Source organism: Crocodylus siamensis, chromosome 3 (assembly GCF_052110815.1).
Source record: "Crocodylus siamensis isolate JL-2025a chromosome 3, ASM5211081v1, whole genome shotgun sequence".
In the NCBI taxonomy this organism is placed as follows: domain Eukaryota; kingdom Metazoa; phylum Chordata; order Crocodylia; family Crocodylidae; genus Crocodylus; species Crocodylus siamensis.
In genome coordinates, this window is record NC_143397.1 from 110397229 (window position 1) to 110415954 (window position 18726).

At 42.3% G+C, this 18726-nt stretch overlaps 1 protein-coding gene across 4 annotated transcripts in view; it reads right to left on the reverse strand.

The window, feature by feature from the left end:
• Nucleotides 1-18726, reverse strand: part of PIGG (phosphatidylinositol glycan anchor biosynthesis class G (EMM blood group)) — a 184460-nt gene that overhangs the window by 66236 nt on the left and 99498 nt on the right. For all 4 annotated transcript variants that reach the window (XM_090038961.1, XM_090038962.1, XM_090038958.1 and 1 more), the window contains 2 exons: nucleotides 12250-12704; nucleotides 2924-3115 (listed from right to left, as the gene is read on the reverse strand). In XM_090038961.1, coding sequence (XP_089895087.1) covers nucleotides 2924-3115; nucleotides 12250-12704 — 647 coding nt within the window. The remainder of the gene's footprint in view (nucleotides 1-2923; nucleotides 3116-12249; nucleotides 12705-18726) is intronic.

Sequence of the window (18726 nt, forward strand, 5' to 3'; positions counted from 1 at the left end):
AATACAATTAAAAGTGGAAAAAACATGGTTCCTGACTGGCAACCCAGTATGAAACAGGCCATTCCTGGTATTTTTTCTAGGTTAAGTTTGGAGCTTAGGGCAGTGTAAGGCTCCTTTTACTTTTGCAGCCTCCACCCTGTATGCATTTTGTACTTTCTATTCTCTGGCAATTAGTTTAGTTTAAACAGTGAAGGTACTAAACAAATTAAAATGGAGGTCTTTGCCCAAATGCAAAACCTTGATTTTTTTTGGTTCCTCTTACTCAACAGAATTCAAAAAATGGTGCAAGATGAGGATGAGGTGTTTTGGCAGAACTGTGCACAGAAGCTCACCTCACTTTCCTAAGAACTATTTTTATTAAAAAGCCTTGTGCATGTCTACAGCTAAACAGCCATGTCTCTTCAACTTGCACTTCGAATGTGAGACCATGCATTTGGCAGTAAACCTTTATTTTATGACACTAAGGAACAACTTTTAAACTACTCCTTAATCAGAGCTAGGTCTGACACAGCAATCACCATATTCACATTCAAATTTAGGCTGAGACGGTGTAAAAACCTGTATTTGTCTTATTCTAATTGCAATTAACATGCTGACTATAACATAAATAAGCTGTCAGTGAAAGCTTTGCTCACTCTATATATTTAAGAACTTCACTTATTACTGTAATTGTGTTATTTTTATTTGCAGCTTGGTGGATGCAGTTAATATTCTGTTCCACACTACAGTAGTTTTCTTCCCACTGAAGGAACACAGTATTCTACCCTAAGGAATTTTAGTGAAACAAAGCAAAACTAGAAATCACAATTAGAAATCAGGCATATTTCCAGAAAAACAAATTCAGGCACATAGCCAAATCCTGCTGATCGCTGGGGACTTCTTTACACAGAAGATTAAATACACAAAGTGTTACTTTAAAACTAAATGAAGAAGTCAAGTTCTTTTCAATATGGTTTTCACTCTGAAGTAAAAGAACTACATGAACCTATCAGTAAATCTGACCTTCTACTACCTGGCTCTAAAACCTCTTCTTGGAGCATTTCCCAGGTGATGCCCACTTTCTACATGTTGGTGATCAGGGACACTTTGACCTCAAAGCATAACCCCCAACCTATTCTATATTAGCCTGTCTCAAAGTGTTCTCTCTAAAAATTTATTCCAGCCAGAAACCTCAACACCTCTCTCCAAAAAACACACTCCAGAATGTAAGCTGGTAACTTTCTGCAACAACTCACCCATAGAAAATCTTGAGGCTGCAAAGCTGTTATAAAACTATCAAAGCTATTCGGCTGCATTCACAAAGCAGCTAATGGTACAACAGACACAAATACTCATCACAATTTAGAGCAGGGGTTGATGACAGACAGCCTGTGGGACAGATCTGGTGCATATAGCTAGAGGGCTTAGCCTGGGCCTGCACCCATGCTCACAACACTGCAGCTTCTTTCTGCCCTCCTGGCTTTGGTTTAATGAAGACTGAGTAATTTCACTGGCCTATCAAGCAGCTGGGTACTGGGGCCAGACAACTGGGATCTGTGTGCGCACCACTGCTGCTTCTCTCTGCTTTGTGTTCCCCAGCTGCAGTGCAGGCAGAGACAACTCAAACAGGGTGAGGGGCCTGGGGCAAATCAGCCCATGCAGCCCCATGGTCCCTGGACCCTATCGGGATCGGGGGGAGGAGGGGGCAGGGAGGCATAGCAAGTGGCTGGACATGGAGCCGCTGCTCCGCCCAGCTGTGCACTGCCGCTGCTCTGCCCAGCTCTGCAGGGCCCCACAAAGCATGGGGCTCGGGGTGCTCACCTTGATTTGCACCCCTCAGGGATGGCCCAGTGCATCTCGGGGTCTGGAAGCTGCACCTGCACTGCAGGTGCAGCTTCCAGACCCCGAGGTGCACTGGGGCCAGGCATCTGCTAACTACATTCACACTGCCATTTCTTCTCCACCTCCTTCTCCTCAGCTGCAGCATGGGAGCAGCTTCCAGCTGGTGGGGAGCTGCACTTAAGCTAGGTAGCCCACGGATGCCCATGCCACAACCAGAGGGGAAGGAGGGAGGGGGAGTAAGAAGAAGAGATGGTACCACAGCTGCAGCTTGCAGACACCTAGGAAGCTGGGAAGCAGGGGACTGGGAGAGGTGGTGATGGAGCGGGCACAGTTCCTAGCTGCCTGGCCCCAGCATGGGGAAAGCCCCCTGTTGTTGACATGACGCTGAAGCCCCCTACCTGCACTGGACCAGAGTCGGTTGTTCTGGCCCACTGGCTGTAAAAGTTTGCCAGCTTCTGAGTTAGTTGCATCATTGGGTTATTTCGCTTCATGCTGTACGTAATGTACCACCTATTGAGTGGCATGGTAAGAAAGGATGCAGCACCACTCCACAGTTTTGAAAAGGTGTCAATCAGTGTTAGGCTGCAAGCTTCAGATCTCAAGAACATGAATTTACTGTGTTTTAAAAAGATACATATTACAAAGCACTCAGCTGTGAAAGACACAAATACAAAACTTTAGGGAAACTGTTTCCATTTAGTCTAAAATGTATAACCATGAAGTAGTTAATTAAGCCTGTTTGGCATATTCTATACTAAATTTAGACTATAAATTTAGGCTATAAAGGTAAATATAGCAACAACGCTGAAAGGTTTTCTTTTTCCAGGAAAAAAAACTTTGTAACTGGCTAGATCAAAAAACTACTTCTGTAGTTAGTCAGTCTTCCTCAGCTTTTGAAAGGTTTACAGTTCAACATGCTATAGTCACATATGACTTTATTCATCTGAAAAGTTACTTATATACATAAAATAAAATTTATCAGTGCACATCCCTACAATTGGAATCCCTTTGCTCATACGAGTCTAATACTAGTACAGAGATAACATGCTATTTTCCAGGATCCCAAGTACCGCGTCTGTTACATATCTATTGATGAACTTACTTTGAAACATCTTTGTTGCTTTGTTGCCATGGAAATACAACACTTCCAATGGCTGCACGATAATTGTAGATTCCCAAGAGCCCAAGTGCCATCGCAATTTTTGAAACCAGGGAGCATCTCCTCTGAACCAGAATAAAGATCATAACTAAAGAGATAGCTGCTAGAAGAGAAAGTTCAGCTTTATGTTCAGAACTGTAAACAAAAAAAAATGTAATTACTGCATTTAAAATATAAAACCTACATTTAACAGGGATCTAACTACTGTACTATACTTTCAAAATTAATCATTGCAATGACATCTGTTACTAAATTTCTTAGAGGTGTTGTAAAGCCTGAGTATTTTTAGAGGAAAGATTTTGTTAATGAGATTTTTCTATTCAGGCACACGTATTTAAAAGTATAATTATCATGTCTTCCCATATGTTAGCAGCTCTGTTTGTTCTAATTAGATAAAAATGAAGCTTCATATTACATAACAAAAAAGGTTTTAATGCTTCGACACCAATTTTTTTAATTTTATCTATCCACAAAAATTGGTGTTTTGCTCAAATTATTTACTTAAATTAACTATTCGATATACAGCAAGAAAAATATATTTATTACTTCATAAGCCTGCTCTTTTCAACAGCTCTGTACATATATATTACTTAATTTTTAGAAGCATAACATTCTCTTACCAACATGTTTAAAGGCACTGGTACACTATTTCATACAAATTTACTTTTAACAGAAAAACAGGACACATAACAAAACAAAACAAAACAAACCTGTTAGCATAATTGGGTTCTTTTTAATGTCAACGTAATAATATATCATACGCTACCCTAGAGTGACATAGGCCTTGCATCATGCCCTAGATCAGTGATTCTCAACTGGGGTCCCATGGCACCCTGGGGTGCTGTAAGATCCTTTTAAGGGTGTCATGGAATGTGATGAAGTACATGTATGCTTGTAAATGTCCCGCCCCTTGTACAGAGGTTAGTACTCACTTTTCCCTTTGCAACTTCTTCCTCTACCTCTCCACTCCTGCATGAGGAGAGAAGCACCATAGTAAATAAATTAGCTTCTGAAACAGGGTGTTGCTCCAGTCACAGAAGTTATGAGGATGTCCAGAATCTAAAAAGGTTACAACCACTGCTGTAGAAGGTAATTCTAGTAGACTCCTTTTGGCCAGCAGATGGAATGTATTCCAAAGTCAATTGCTGTGCATGAAACATACTTCCCACAATTAAATATGAAACTAAATTGAAAAATCTAAATCGGATTAGGCTGAGTACTTTACCTGGAGTCAATTATCACTATACTCTGGGCTGTCCCAGGGGAGGGGTGGGGGGCATAAATCGGGGCAACTGCCCCAGTCCCCGCACTTTGCAGGGCCCCACAGAGCTGGGTGAGGCAGCGGTTCCGCCTCTAGCCACTTGCTACTACCCCTCCCCCACCGCAGCAGCTTCTTTGAGTCTGGGGCCCGTGGGATCGGAGCAGGGGCGGGGCCCTGCACGGGCTAATTTGTCCCAGGTCCTGTACCCTGCTCGGGTCAGCTCTGACTGTACTGTATGGATAGATTGGCAATTCCTATAACTGAGATGTAAATTGTATTGGTATTTCATAAGAAAGTGAACAGGACCCTCAACACAACTGTGAAAAATGTCTGTTTCCATCTGCCAATATTTTTACGCCTTCCAAATGATTTAAATATGAATGACTATTCCAGGGGTCAGCAATGTTTTTGGGCAGAATGTCAAAAACACCCACAAGCTCCACTTGTAAAATGTTGGTGTGCCAGGGACGGATGGTGGAGGAACTGTGAGGAGCCCAATCCTTGTTGTGGCAGCACTGCTGCAACACTTCCTTTGCTGTCTGCCCCGAGGTACATGTGCCAAGCAAAATGCCTTCACATGCCATGCTCTGGCACCTGTCCCGGGGGGTTGCCTACCCTTGGATTATTCTATATTGCACAGAGACTCAAACCAACAGTATGACATCTTCTGCCTTGCCCTGCCTTCATACTTAAAATGCCATCATGGAAGGTTGACAGTCTATACCCAAAGCCTCTGGACAACTAATGCAACACTTGGTCTATATTTGCATGATCTCTGCATCACCCCACTGGAACTTAAGGTTTTCTTTCATTTACTTCACTTATATCACTTAAACTGTTGTACTTTTCCATTCTTTGTTACACACTTTGCTTTGAATCCAACAGGGAAATGTAAGGCAGCTATTTCATCTACAGGGATAGAAGTCAGTCAAGATTGGGCCTGAAAGCTAAACATTTCCTTCCTCCTGGTCTATATTCATGACCCAATCAACTCCTCTCCCAACTTAGCCAGGGTACAGAGATATTGCAGCATGGAGAGGATGAGGGGAGAAAGGTGAGCAGCTCTAAAGAGTTCTTCAGGTATGTCAGTAAGTGTTGTGCTGACTGGGAGTTGACATTGAGCCTGGTATCAGAATTCTTTAGGTAATCCTTTTTTGACAGATGTGTGGGTTTTCTGAAGAGTGCAATGATACATTCTGTTTTAAGTTGTACTTAGTAATCCTTGTTTTAACTTAATGAAATGCTTTATGTGGGAGTTTAATAGATTTTTCTTCCTTAAACAAATAAAATGATGGCTAACAAGAAGCCGGGCTGGCATAAAACAACTAGTGGTGCCATGGATTTCTGTGGTCAACATCTTCTACTGCAGGGGTTGTCAATCGGGGGTACACAAACCCCCGGGGGTACTTGGATTGATCCATGGGGGGATGGGGATGGAGCAGAACCACCTTCCAGAAGCAGGGTAAGTAGTTTCACATAGTTTCCACAGGAGTATTTAGTGCACTGGAGAGAGATACCACATCTTAGACATCTGTAGGATAGACATGTATAGAATCCACAGATTCTGATGCGTCTGTTGCAGGAGGTGTTAACTGCAGTAGCAGCAGAGATGTGCTCATAGGTTTTGCATCTATTGTCAAGACAAGACTGTGTCCCATTTGATGTCTGTTGAACAGCAAGGAGTTTGCTTCTGATGATGAGTTGCATAAGGTTAGGGGGTTGTTTGAAAGCCAGGAGCCAGAGACTAGGAATTTCTCTCAATGTCTGATCTTTATCCAATATAGCCTGTAACTGTTTGATGATTCTTCTGATCTTTCCTGAAGCTAGTATGAAAAGGATTTGATAATATTTTCCATTTCTGGAGCAAATACTGGTATGGGGTCCGCCCCAGTTCCCCTTACAGAAGGTGATGTCAGAGTTATCTGTTAGCCTCATTGGGTGTTTATACATGGCCTCCAGGAGAGTGGGGGGAGAGGCTTTAGTTAGAACGGCTCCAAGAACCACTCTAATTAAAGTGCCCAGAGCATCTCTTGTGCATCAGCATCCCTGCACTGAAAAATGGTGGCGTGGGTGCTTTAACCAAAGGTCATCGAACAAGCTTTAGGTAAAGTGCCCCCACCACCATTTTTCAGCACAGGGATGCTGATACATATAACACTGGAGTCTGCTAAAACAGTAATTACCACACTCCAGCAGACTTGATTAATCAAGCCTGCTTCGACACACTGTAATTACAGTGTGTTGGAACAGCCTCGCTGCTCGTATATAGGTGCCCATTGACATAGTTGACAAGCACAAGCTGGGAAGCAATTAGCAAACACAAGTAGTTGACAAGCACAAGCTAGGGAGCATCAACATCAGTATTACAGATATCAGTGCTGGCCCTTGCCTACTCTGTAGCCGACTACTATACACCAGTATGGACCAGAAGCAGTCACACTTGACTTGTTGACATGCAACTGAACTCTGCAATGCGCTGCATCACTGGAACCCTCAAGTCAGCCCCAACCCTTTGGGGCCATGCTGCCCATGCTGTCACACACCACTCCTCCACCCATTAATTGTGAGGCAGCAACTCTAAGGGAAGTCAAGCAATTCAAGTAAAACAAACATCCCTCAGTCCATCAGGACCTCAACAATGCCCCTCACCATCACCTAAACTCCACAAGCCCTTTTGGATCTACCCACTTAACCTTCAACAACATGATTTTAACCCTGATGTAGCTTGGAAAACTGAATGTAGTTCATAGGAAGTCTCAAATAAACATCTTATGATAGCTCCAATGCAGAAAATGCCTGGCTTTGATCTCCCATGATGCTTATGGGCAACTCTAAACCATATCTGCACAAGCCATGGGAGATGTGGGTACTTGATGCACAAATGGAAAATTAAAAACTCTCCAGTGTGCAATTGTCATAACCCAGAATAGACAATGGAACTTACAACAACTCAATGCCCGATCCACAAATATGAAGGAGGTATCACAGCAATATGCTCTGCTGCTCCTGACACATTTTTCTGGCTCAACCACCTAAATGTAAAATTATAGTTACTGTTCTATACCTACATCAGCTATACAAAAGAAGATGACAATGGACGTAGTCTTGACAGTTGAGGATACCAATAGCTCCTCGTTCATCTACTGGTTTGATTACTATTTCGTTGTTGGATCTTAGGGAATGTATGGCTTTTCTCTCTAAGGGAGAAAGGTTGTGGTAGTCCTGACTTTTATTGCAAATTTCACTGTTAGCTTTCTTCTACCAGTGAAGATGTATGGCTCTATCTGCTGAGAGGTGTCCAATCAGACATTTTATTGTTGTTTGTTTTATCAGAGGTGGTTCTGTCCTGGTTGTTGCGGAAATTTTCAGTATAAACCTGCTTAGAAATTCTTCTAATTTTCCACATATTAGTATCTTGCCCGGCTGTTCTTCTGGGCAGAAATTCAGGTCTTTGGAGAATACAGATATTTTAGAATGGGATAGACGGTGTTATGGTAAGTTTATGATGCTGGTGTTCTGTGTTCTGCTGTCTTGGATCTCTCCTGTGTCACTGGTAGGCTGTCTGTGAGATAGCTCTTATTGTAATAGTTGATTCCACCTTTTTTTCAGGCTGGATGGCTCTCATGAGATTTTTCCATAGCAGGTTTGGGTCTGCTGCATAGTATCAAGGTATGTCTCCAGGTTAACAACTGCAGGTTTAAAAGCCTAAGTCAATATGTCCTGTTCAAGTGCCAACATTTTCCAGACAGGATTTTTAAAGTTCTGCATTCAAATCCATATTAAAACACCTGAATTAAATGTTCCAGGTTTTGTTTAAGTAGCACTAGTCACCTAAACATAACCTGATTTGACTAGCTGTGGACATTATAATGGCATATAATTTACTGAGACGCCTAGTGACAGACTGTGAGGTCTGGGGGGGGGGGAGGGGGGGGCCTTATGGGCAGCACGGCCTGTCGGATATGTTGCCCCTCCCCTCAACTCACCTGTCACGACTTTGATGTTAAGCTATCAAGAGAGCGGGGTCCAGTGGAGATCTTCTTGGGAGAGCTTCCCGACAATGGCAGTACTCACAATTGTTCGGCATGATGTTCCACGGGGCTCCACCTCCCCTACACCCCGTCCACTCGCCAACCGGATGGGTGATTGTGTGATGGTGGTTTCGACCCCACAGGCTTGCCTGCAGCCTGCTTCAGGTGGGGGGACCCACGTCCAAGTGGGATCCGTCAGCTCTTGTCCTTCCGACCTTGATGCCCCAACCTTCTCTCTGTATCTCTTTGATTTTTTTCTCTTTCTTTTTCTGTTTTCTTCAGAAGAAATATTCTCCTGGGGAGGAGAGAGATGTGGAGCTGCCTCCTTTCCCCCACAAGGGGCTCAAACGCTTCCCCTGCTCTACCTCTTACAGGAAGCTCGAATGCTTCCCCTGGCCTGTCTTCCACAGGGAGCTGCAGTGCTTCCCTCGCTCTGCCTCCTACAGGAGGCTGAAGTGTTTCCCCTGCTCGGCCTCCAATAGGGGGCTCGAAGATTTCCACTTCCCTAATCGCTGGTGCTGTTCCAGCTGTGCCGCTCCTCTTCCCTGCGGAAGCCTCAGCATGTCTGACGTGCTGCCCACGTACTCTCTCTTCCTCTGGCTCCTCCCCCACCCTGGGGCTTTTGGGGCTTTTAAACCTCCATGTGGCAGCCAGTACGGCTGCCGTGATTGGTCCAGCTGTTCTCTGCACAGGGAACAGCTGATTAAACAGCCGGCATAACGCCATCTCACATGGCTGTGGTCCCGGTTCCTGTGCTGCCAGGCCAGCAGGAGGTAAGTTTTCCCTGCAGAGGGTCTGTTTCAGGGTTTTGGGACCCATGGAACTCGCTCCTGCCCCTTTGAAAGCCTGTGGGGACGTGTCACTGCCACACCGACTTATCTCACTTTAGAAGTCAAAACTCTATAATTATGTTTTTAAACTTAACCACACAATAGAATTAGTTGCAATAATGTCCTCCCGGGAAAAGAATGTGAGGAACGCCTTTGCTGTACACACTCTTCACACTGGATTCCTATATCTGTTTCTAAACTCTTGCTGTTAAAATGAAGACTAAAGACATTTATTCAGCTGCTTTGCCCAAATATAAACTAATGAAGTGCTACCCTCCTCACCCTGCAGATCAGCTGCTGTAAACCTTCCATTTTGGCTCAGCTTTCCAAAACAAATCAAAATTAATACAATTAATTACTACAATTGGGATTATCTTGGTTGCCGTTTTTTCCATGGTACAAGAGGTCATTTTCATTCTGCTTCATGACAGCAAAGAGGCTTTTAGGAGATGGAAAAAGATTACTTGCTAGTGAGTTATTTTCTTTAAGAATACTGATTGTATGTTAATGCTTGCAGAATATGACACAAATAAAGACACTGGACTTCCCAAGTCACTTCTACTAAATCAGCAACATTGAGAGAAGGAGAAAGAGGAAAAAGTAGAAAAATTCTAAATAACTTAGATTATTACTAAGTGATCTATGAAGATGGCCTCCATTTCCACTTGTGGGAATGAGTAACACTTCAAGCTTCAGAAGAAACAAAAAAACTTGCTGTTGTGAAATGGGGGGCACTAAGGCAATGCTTCTTCCTGCACTTTTCTCCACCTCTATAGGATCAGGAGGCAAATCAATCTTTTTTTTGTTTATAAACAAAAAATTCAAAAGTCACTGGATAATAGCTAAACCTGCATCTCCTAGATGACATCGCTCATAATGGTTTGATCATGCTAGAAACACCCTCTTTGTCACATCAGACTACATACTGGATTCAAAACTCCTTCCTTAATTTTTCAGCAGTCTCTAGATGTAGAAGTTTAGTCAAAAGGCTGACATCTTTATGCTAATCAGAAAGTCCAAGTTTTTGTATATTAATTCTTCACTGGTCAAGCATGTCACAACAACCACTCAAGTTCTTAGTATGTGCCCCTGCCTGGTCCCGTATAGGTGCTCTCTGGTGGCCTTCGAGTACACACCCGGCTCCGGCTGAGGGGTATGTCTCCGGGACCTGGGAATTAGGTCATGTTCCACCTCAAGGGAGACCCCAAAACTTTTCTGCCATGACCTGGTCTTCTTTTCTTCAGTGGAGGTGCTCCTTCTTGTGGATTCTCATGAATCAGGTGCTGCCTTCTGCAGGCGGCTCTTTGGGCTCCACCTTCCCTACACCCCAGCCATGCACCAGCCTTCAGGACTGCCAGATGATGGGTCACCAGCCTGTTCCTTTGTGATGTCCTCATCTGTCTCCTTATCACTTTGTCCATCACTGGATGACTGTGAGGTGTGGGATCATCTTCGTCCCTGCATCTGAAATCCTTCTGAGGCTCCTGCAATACCATCTCGGTCTCTCTTCATGACCCTGAACCCCATAGAGGGTTCTTCCCTGGTTCTGACTCCGAGTGCCCTCCAAAATAAAGTAAAACAAAGAAAGAAGCAAAGGATAAATCAGGGTACAGGTCTCTGCCAACCCCACTCATGGGTCTGACGTCTGTGGTCCTCTAGATCCCTTGATACTGTCCTTCTTTGTCCCAGCTGTCCCACTGAGCTGCGTGTGAAGACTTCTTAATGTAGTTGAGACCCCTCTGGTGGGTCTCTGCCCTGCCCCTTCCAGAGCTGTCGATCTTAATGAGTCGCAGCCCAGGGAGTAGCTTCGCACTCAGGCGTCCTTGCTGCCTCCTCCGCCGTTTCTCCACTGCTGGCTTTTGAATCTGCTGGGCAGTGGTTTTTTCTGACATCATCTGCTGGCGCTGCTCCCAGCCAGCAATAAAAGCAGCTGATGAACCACACCAGCGGCCCTTCTCGGCATGGCTCTGCTTTTCCTGTGGGTAGTAAATATGCCCTCTTTTCAGGGCTTCCTGTCTCTTTTCCTGGGCATGTTGATCCTGCCTCAGGGTCCCGCCATGGGAGGCCATTCCAGTGCCTCCGCTTTTGTTTCCCTGGGACAGTGTGCTTTTCACGAAGTAACTGGCCTCAACGGCAGTTATATGCTCAAGTTATTTCAGATGAATGATGCATGACATTTTAATGTGTGTGTCTCTGAAGAGATGCTGTATGGACATCTCTTCACATGTACACAACAGAGGCTCTTCAGCTGTCACCTGCAAAGCACTACCTGGTGCTGTTTTCCCTGTTCAGCTGCTGAACCAGAGCTAAATAGTTAAAATACCAAATGCTTTCCTAATATTACTTCCAGCCCCGTAAGCAACTGCTGCAGTTACCTTGAGAAAAATAAAGGCACTGAAAAGACACAAAAAGGACCCATTCCACAGCATTCTTTAAGTCATGAGAAATTCAAGGTCATTCACTAATAATGCAATACCTTATTGTGCTAAATCTGAGAAAACACACAAAATTGAAGCCCTTGCAACAGATCAGAAAGAATAAACACCAAACAGTTAAGTCTTTCTGCTGAAAAATTATATAAATTTCTCCCATTATGTTTCTTTTTATACTATACTAGCCACTGTTAATATTGTTATTAAAGACTATTATAAGCCTCTGATAAAAATGTGCCTTGAAATTTGCAAGACTTAGATTACACTTCAGGAGCAATAACCTACTGGTGGTAAATGTAATACATGGAACAACTACTAAGACAGTGACTATCAACTGTTTTGGGCTTGAGGCATCCCTCAATAACTTCTGTGAATTGAGTGGCACCCAATTTCAAAATCTAAATTATACATCACAGTGCTTACTTTCTTGCAGAGGGACGAGGCAATGGGGGTAAGGAGTTGGCTAGGCAGGGACAAGATTAAGCCTGCCCTTACCCATTTACCTTCTCATATCTCGCAGAACCTTTCAGAGTATCAAGCAACACCCTGGTTGAGAATCACTATACTAAGTTAATAATTACTCCCTTCTACTATTTTAAGTATTTTCTGTATCAAGAAACATTTTAAGAGTTTACTGAACTAAACATAAATAAATGAATGAATGAAACACAACATATTTCAAGTAGCAACTATAACACAGTAGTTAGGTACCCACCTTGTTAACCAGTGTCTAAAATCTGGCAGATGAGCCCACTGAACTCCTGTCTGGTTTAATGAACGAAGTAGCCGACAGCAAATAAGGATGATCCAGGGACTTGCTAAGCCTATCCATTTTTCGGAGCCTTTTCTAAGTTCAGCTGAGGTGGCAAACTTGTTCAGTTTTGAATCACATGCTGGTACATCAACTTTCTTGAAGTGACCCATTTCTTTGAAATCTTCAACACTCTGTTTCAGAACAGTGCTAAACTGAAGATCAGATTCTTTCAAAAGAAAGTAGTGCCTACAAATTTCCTGGCATAGTGCCAGACAAAGGGTACTGATAAGAAAATACCAGGTTTGGTGCTCTTCTTCTATAAAACTGCTTGCCCCCAGACTGAGAACATGGCCAAGAGTTCCTGCCAAAATGAGTACATCTAATTCTGACCAGCTAGAATTGGAGACAGCTGAACTCTGTGAACAGAAAATGTCATTGGTGAAAATTTGAAAAAGAAAAGTAGCTAGCAATTTAGTCTGCGTTTAAAATGTGGCTACACAGTAACCCACAGCCTCCACTCCTCCAAAAATTCCTGCCCAGGCATATGTATCGAAGGTCTGGGTAGCCCTCATGCATACACCATGTTCCAGGAGGATCGACGGTTGCCACAGTAACCCACTCTGTGAAAACAAACCTAGGCAAGACAAGTTGTGTAATTTTTATCATAATGACATCCCCTGCACTTTCACTTTTAAATATAGTTAATTTTAGTGTAACCCACAGAGTTCGCATCACAACACATTTAATTATACTATTTAAAGAAGTCATGTTGCTTCAAGGTATGGAACTTCTCTCTGAATAATAAACATAACACATTTCAGATTCAGGATCTCTACAGTCTTATGACAGAAGATCTGAAACAGCTCTTTCTTGTTGCACATCAATAGAACTAAAAATAGAAGTCTTGCAGAGATCCAGAAAAAAAAATCTCAGTGGAAATATGAGTAATGAGCAAGTTTCTTAAATCTCTATCCATTCTCAAGTTGAAAAAGAGAGAAAATCCTTCTCTCACAAATGAACAGCAGCTACTGCAAATATGTCTTGCTACTGCCTTGCAAGCTGCCAAAACAAACTGAGGTGTTTATTTATTTCATGAAAAATGACTTGTAAGTAAGGGGTGTTTAAAGTATGTATTTCACATGTCCAATATAGCTACAGCAACAATATCCTTGCTGCAAGGTCTCCATTACTTTAATTTTCTGCTCACTGCAGCTACTTGGAATAGCTCCATTATCAATGCCCACAGTGCTACTGCTGTGATGTACCTATGAAGCATGCCAATGAACATATTGGGAGACAATTGCCTAAACCATCCTTTAAGTTTTTCAATTTTAATTTCTTTTTCCCCAATTCTGGAAAAAAAATCACTAATGAGACAACAGATCCTGAACAAAATCTCTTGCTATTTTAAACACCTCTACATTAAGTATTTAAAAGCTAAAATTATTTCTGGTTAAAAATAAAAAGTTCTCTAAAGCCATATTCTACTTGATTCATTTGATCTTCTAAACTAGCTTTAAAGTGGTCATAAATATTGAGAAACTATACATGGTGAAATCAAACGTACTGCCTCCCCCCCACTCCCCATCTCTCCTCAATGGTTTACAAAGTGTAGCAGGGTTTCCAAGCCATAGGTGGGAGGAAAGGCTCACTCTCACCTTTATATATCAGGCAGATAAGGAAAGTAAAAAAATCTACATTATATTTTAAGAAGTCTGAAAACCAAAGTGGATTTAACTCCCTATGTAACAGGTGACAGCTATGGAGGCAGGAGAACAGAGCAAGTAGGGCTGTCAATCGCAGTTAACATGCACAATTAATGTGTTAATTGGTTCTTGCATTAATATTTTTAATGCATTAATCGCGCACTTGGTTTTTGAGCCTGTGCCCAGGCTCCACTCCACTGCCATCACCACTGCCTCTGGGCCATCCAGCAGGGCAGTGGTGGCAATACAGAGGATGGCAGGGCAGCCCAGGTGCAGGCTTTGGGCTGCTGCAGCAGGAAGTCGGGGGGGGGGGGGAACATGCATGCACACAGACACACAGACGCAGATAGGCACAAACACACACAGATGCACACGAGCAGCCGCAGCATGCACGCAGTCAGGAATGCAGCCTGGCAGCATGTAAAGCAGTGCCCAGCAGGTAAGTCTGTGGAGGAGAAGGGGCAGGAAGGCAGAGTGAGGCCCCCACAGTGAAGGCGGGGAGTGGGGCAGGGGCTGGGGTGCCACCAATTTTTCTCTATACCTAAAAAGAAAGTATCTTTGATAAATCAGACACTGCTCTGGAGTATCTCTTGGTAAATATTTATTGTACATCTATAATCAATTCCTGACTTATGAGAAGCCCAGATGAATTTGCTGTATACATCAGGTTTATTACTCCCACAATGCTTGACTATCACCATACTTTTGGATGAAACTTTGAAACCTTACTCAGCCTGTAAGGCTTCCCAATATTTAGGCTTTATCATCCAAAATAAGACAGGTAACAGACCATAAAATACAGGTCAACAGAAACTGATTAAATTGATCTCGGGGTGCTGAAGGAACTGGGCGAAGAAATCTAATAGCCACTGGCAATAGTATTTGCATAGTTGTGAGTGACACCCAAGGTCCTAAAGGACTGGAGAAGAGCTAATATAGTATCCATCTTTTTTTTTAAAAAAGGAGGAAAGGTGGAGTACAAAATTATAGACCAGTTGGGCTGACCTCAATACCTGATAAATTACTGAAGCAAATCATAAAAAGCAATCAAGTTGTAAACACCTAGAGGAGGAAGGGTTGATTACTACCAGCCAACATGGATTTCTTCAGAACAAATTATGCTAAATCAAATTGATTTCTTTCTTTGACAGGGATCTTTGTTTGGTGGAAAAAGTATATGTGGGCATTAGTAAGGCTTTTCATATAGTCCCACGGGGCACTCTATAAGTAAACTGGAGAAATTAGAGAGAACCAGGTTAGAGAGAATTACTATACAGTAGATATCTAAGTGGCTGAATAAACTGCAAGCAAAGAATAACTATAAACAGATCAATGTCAAAACGACAGGAGGTTTAAAGTGAAGTTCCATTGGGGACTGTTCTAAGCCTACTACTGCTTAACATTGTGATTAATGACTTGGAAGGGAGAATGGAAGAATTCCTGATCAAATTTGCAAATGACACAAAACTGGGAGGGGCTGCAAACAATGGAAGATAGAATTCAAAAGGGTCTTGTTAGATTAGAAAACTACAGAAAACACAGTTACATTCAAAAAGACAAATGTAAGGTTTGATATCTCAGAAGGAAAAATGAAATGCACAAATACAGAATGGTAGATAACTAGTCAGGTAGTAGTACTACTGGGAATAATTTGGGGATTATTATGGATCATGCACTCAACATGAAACAGTGGCATAATGCTGGCATAAACAAAGCAAAAGTTATTTGAGTTACATTGACAGAAAAATTGTACATATGATATAGAGGCAAGAGTACCACTCTGCATGGTGCTAGATGGAAGTCAGCCAGAGTTGCGTGTGCAGTTCTGGCCTCTGCAATTTAAGCAGGAGGCAGAGAAAATAGAGACAATCGTGAACTGAGTGACAAAGATGATAAAGGAGTTGGAATGCAAACTGTATGAGGAAAGGTTGCAAGAACTAGGCATATTTAGTTTGGAGAAAAGAAGATTAAGGATGTACATAATATCAGTATTCAAGTATTTGAAAGGCTGCCATGAAGAGGAAGAACATGAGGGAAGAACACGCAAAAACAGTCAGAACAGCAAGATAGTGGACCAAGCTGCTGACAGAAGTTTTGAATCTCCTTCAATGGAGGTTTTCAATAAAACACTGGATAAACATTTGCCTGGATGGCTTAGGAACAGCACATCCTGCATTGGTACAGGAGGCTAGATTAAATGACCCTTGAGGTCCCATCCAATCCTATGACTGGATTTTAAGCTAATTAAAACTATCTAGCTAGTATTAACCCATACTAACAGCATGGACATTTTGTACACAGCTGGGAGTGAAAGAACATGTTACACCACAGCCTGCATTTACAAATCATAATTACAGCCTATTGTAATGAGATACAGAGCTAAAAATTCAGCTGTTTCAGCTGAATAAGAATCCACAGGTGAAAAATAGCCTAAAGAAATGATAAAAATCAACTGGAGCCTGTTGGGTGGTTTATTTGCTTGTACTTTCTCTGTCCAGTTAGCAAAGTAGGTTATCCTCACAGATATATCATCACACTTAGCACTCGGCGGCACTATATTGGTTATAGACTCAGGAGAGGGCCAAACAGTGTTAAAAAGCACGGAGATAGAGATGAATGAGTTAAGTCATGAGACTGAGAGACATTTAAGCTGCAGGAACTCTGCTGCCTTCTGACTGGTGCGCTTTAAATTCTGTAAGTGAGAAACCAGCATTAACCACTTCTTGCCCAAACAAACTAAAGGAATTTCAGATCCTCAGATTACTTCCTCCTCGGTTTCAAGACAACTTAATTTGTCCTCTTTGGCAGAATTTAAAATGTTTACGTATGGATTTTTGTGACATGGTTATCAGCACAAGTGCGCTTGGCAAAATAGCTAAGGTCTGTACACTAAAGAAAACAATGTGTTATTTATTCATCATGGAAATTAAACAACTTTATGAAAAAGATCAAGCTGACACAGAATTTTCTAATGTCAAAAGTCTATGCTCCAAGCCCACCTGCCTAGCTAACAGAGTTTAAGTGAAGGTCAGAACTACTTATACACCCATGCCAAGATGATTCAGCATCTCATTTCAATAAGGTACTTCTAGTTCAGAGCCAGTCACTTCAGCAAACTAGCACTAATAATGATACAGTCCCTCTGCACATCAGCAAGTCTCCTGGGCTACCAGTGACCTGAATAGATTCATAAGGACTAATACTGATGCCAGTTGTTTTGTTGAAGCTTCTGCTGAATGCCTTGGTAATCATTATGGAAGGATTTAAAGATCTCAATCAGGATAGGAGCTTCCAATGGACTGAGAAATGTACAAACTCAGCTAAAAGAAACCCTGACTTTAAGACAGAGCAAAATGGAGAGAAGAAAGGGCGCAGCTAAACGTAGTGAAAAACTGGATTCCTTCCTCCCTTTCTGCCGTTTCTATTTTTATTTTTGACAAGCATGGTTTTTGGTAAGCTAGTGAGAGGTAGGAAAACAGGAGGATGGAGAAGAGCAAAAGCAGTAATTCCACTGCCTTCTGCTGTTTAATCCACCAAAGACCGTAATCCACACAGACTTCTGTAGACAAATGAAAATTGGGACTTGCTTCCTTATGGGACATCTTCCCCATCCCCACAACAGAAACCCTGTCTTCCTCTTGAACCTACAAACTGTCCCTTGTCCTATTTCCCAAATCCTGTTATTCCTGAGAGGAGGAAGCATTTAGTGGTCAACCTCCTTCCTTCCCCCATGAAGCATTCAAAATAGCAACTGTGTCTTGTTACTAAATACCAACTTTAAAGGTTTGTATATGGCTTTACAGTGCTGCATGCAGATTTTGATACTTATAAACCTAAAGCTCCTGCTACACATTACAAACATTATGCAATTATATGTACACACACAATAAATTTAGACTGGCCATATGTGCAAAGCAAAACCAGCCACAAGTGCAAAGTAATAATCACACAATTAACTGGTTAATTGCACAATAAATTTAGATCAGCCACACCTGCAAAGTCATTATCACTTGATAAAACTGACTATCCAGCTATAAAAGGAGCCAACCAGCTTTAAAGTTAGTGCTTGAAAATGTGTAACATATATCTAGTTTCTATCCAGCTTTAATATGACTGTGTAGCAGGGCCCTGATTGAAATTAAGGTCCTGCTCTGGAACAAACTTTATGAAAACATAGCTGATTCTATATTCAGGGCTCAATCATACAAGTTTCAGACTATGTTCATTGCTCATTAATTTAGTAGACACTCCTGACAGTCCACACCTTGGAAAGAGTAGCACGGTGTGCAGAAAATTCAGTACAGAATATCTGATTCACAAATGTGTTAAGACAGGCTTCCAAAGCTAACCTAGAATTTGCTAGCCAAATTGGATATTTAATTTGTGCATCACTATAAATAAAGTAATAAAATGACTGCAAGCCAAATAATGGCCTCAATTACATATGCACAATTCTCTTGCCATCCTTGGGTTAGCAGGTATAGAGAATAGGGATGTATGGGCTGCTGCTACTGAAACTAACATTTTTTTTATCAATGTGAAGTTGGGGTGTGGGGGAGCATGGAAGATGAGTCAACAAAACTACGTGGTTTCTGTAGGGCTCATAGTCCAGAAAAGTCATTTTTCATAAAGCAGGGATAGGCAACCTTTTACAACAGGGCCAGCCCACAATTTTTTGGGGCCCCCTGCAAAATATAGTTTTGGGGCCCCTGATCCATTGGCAGAGATGACC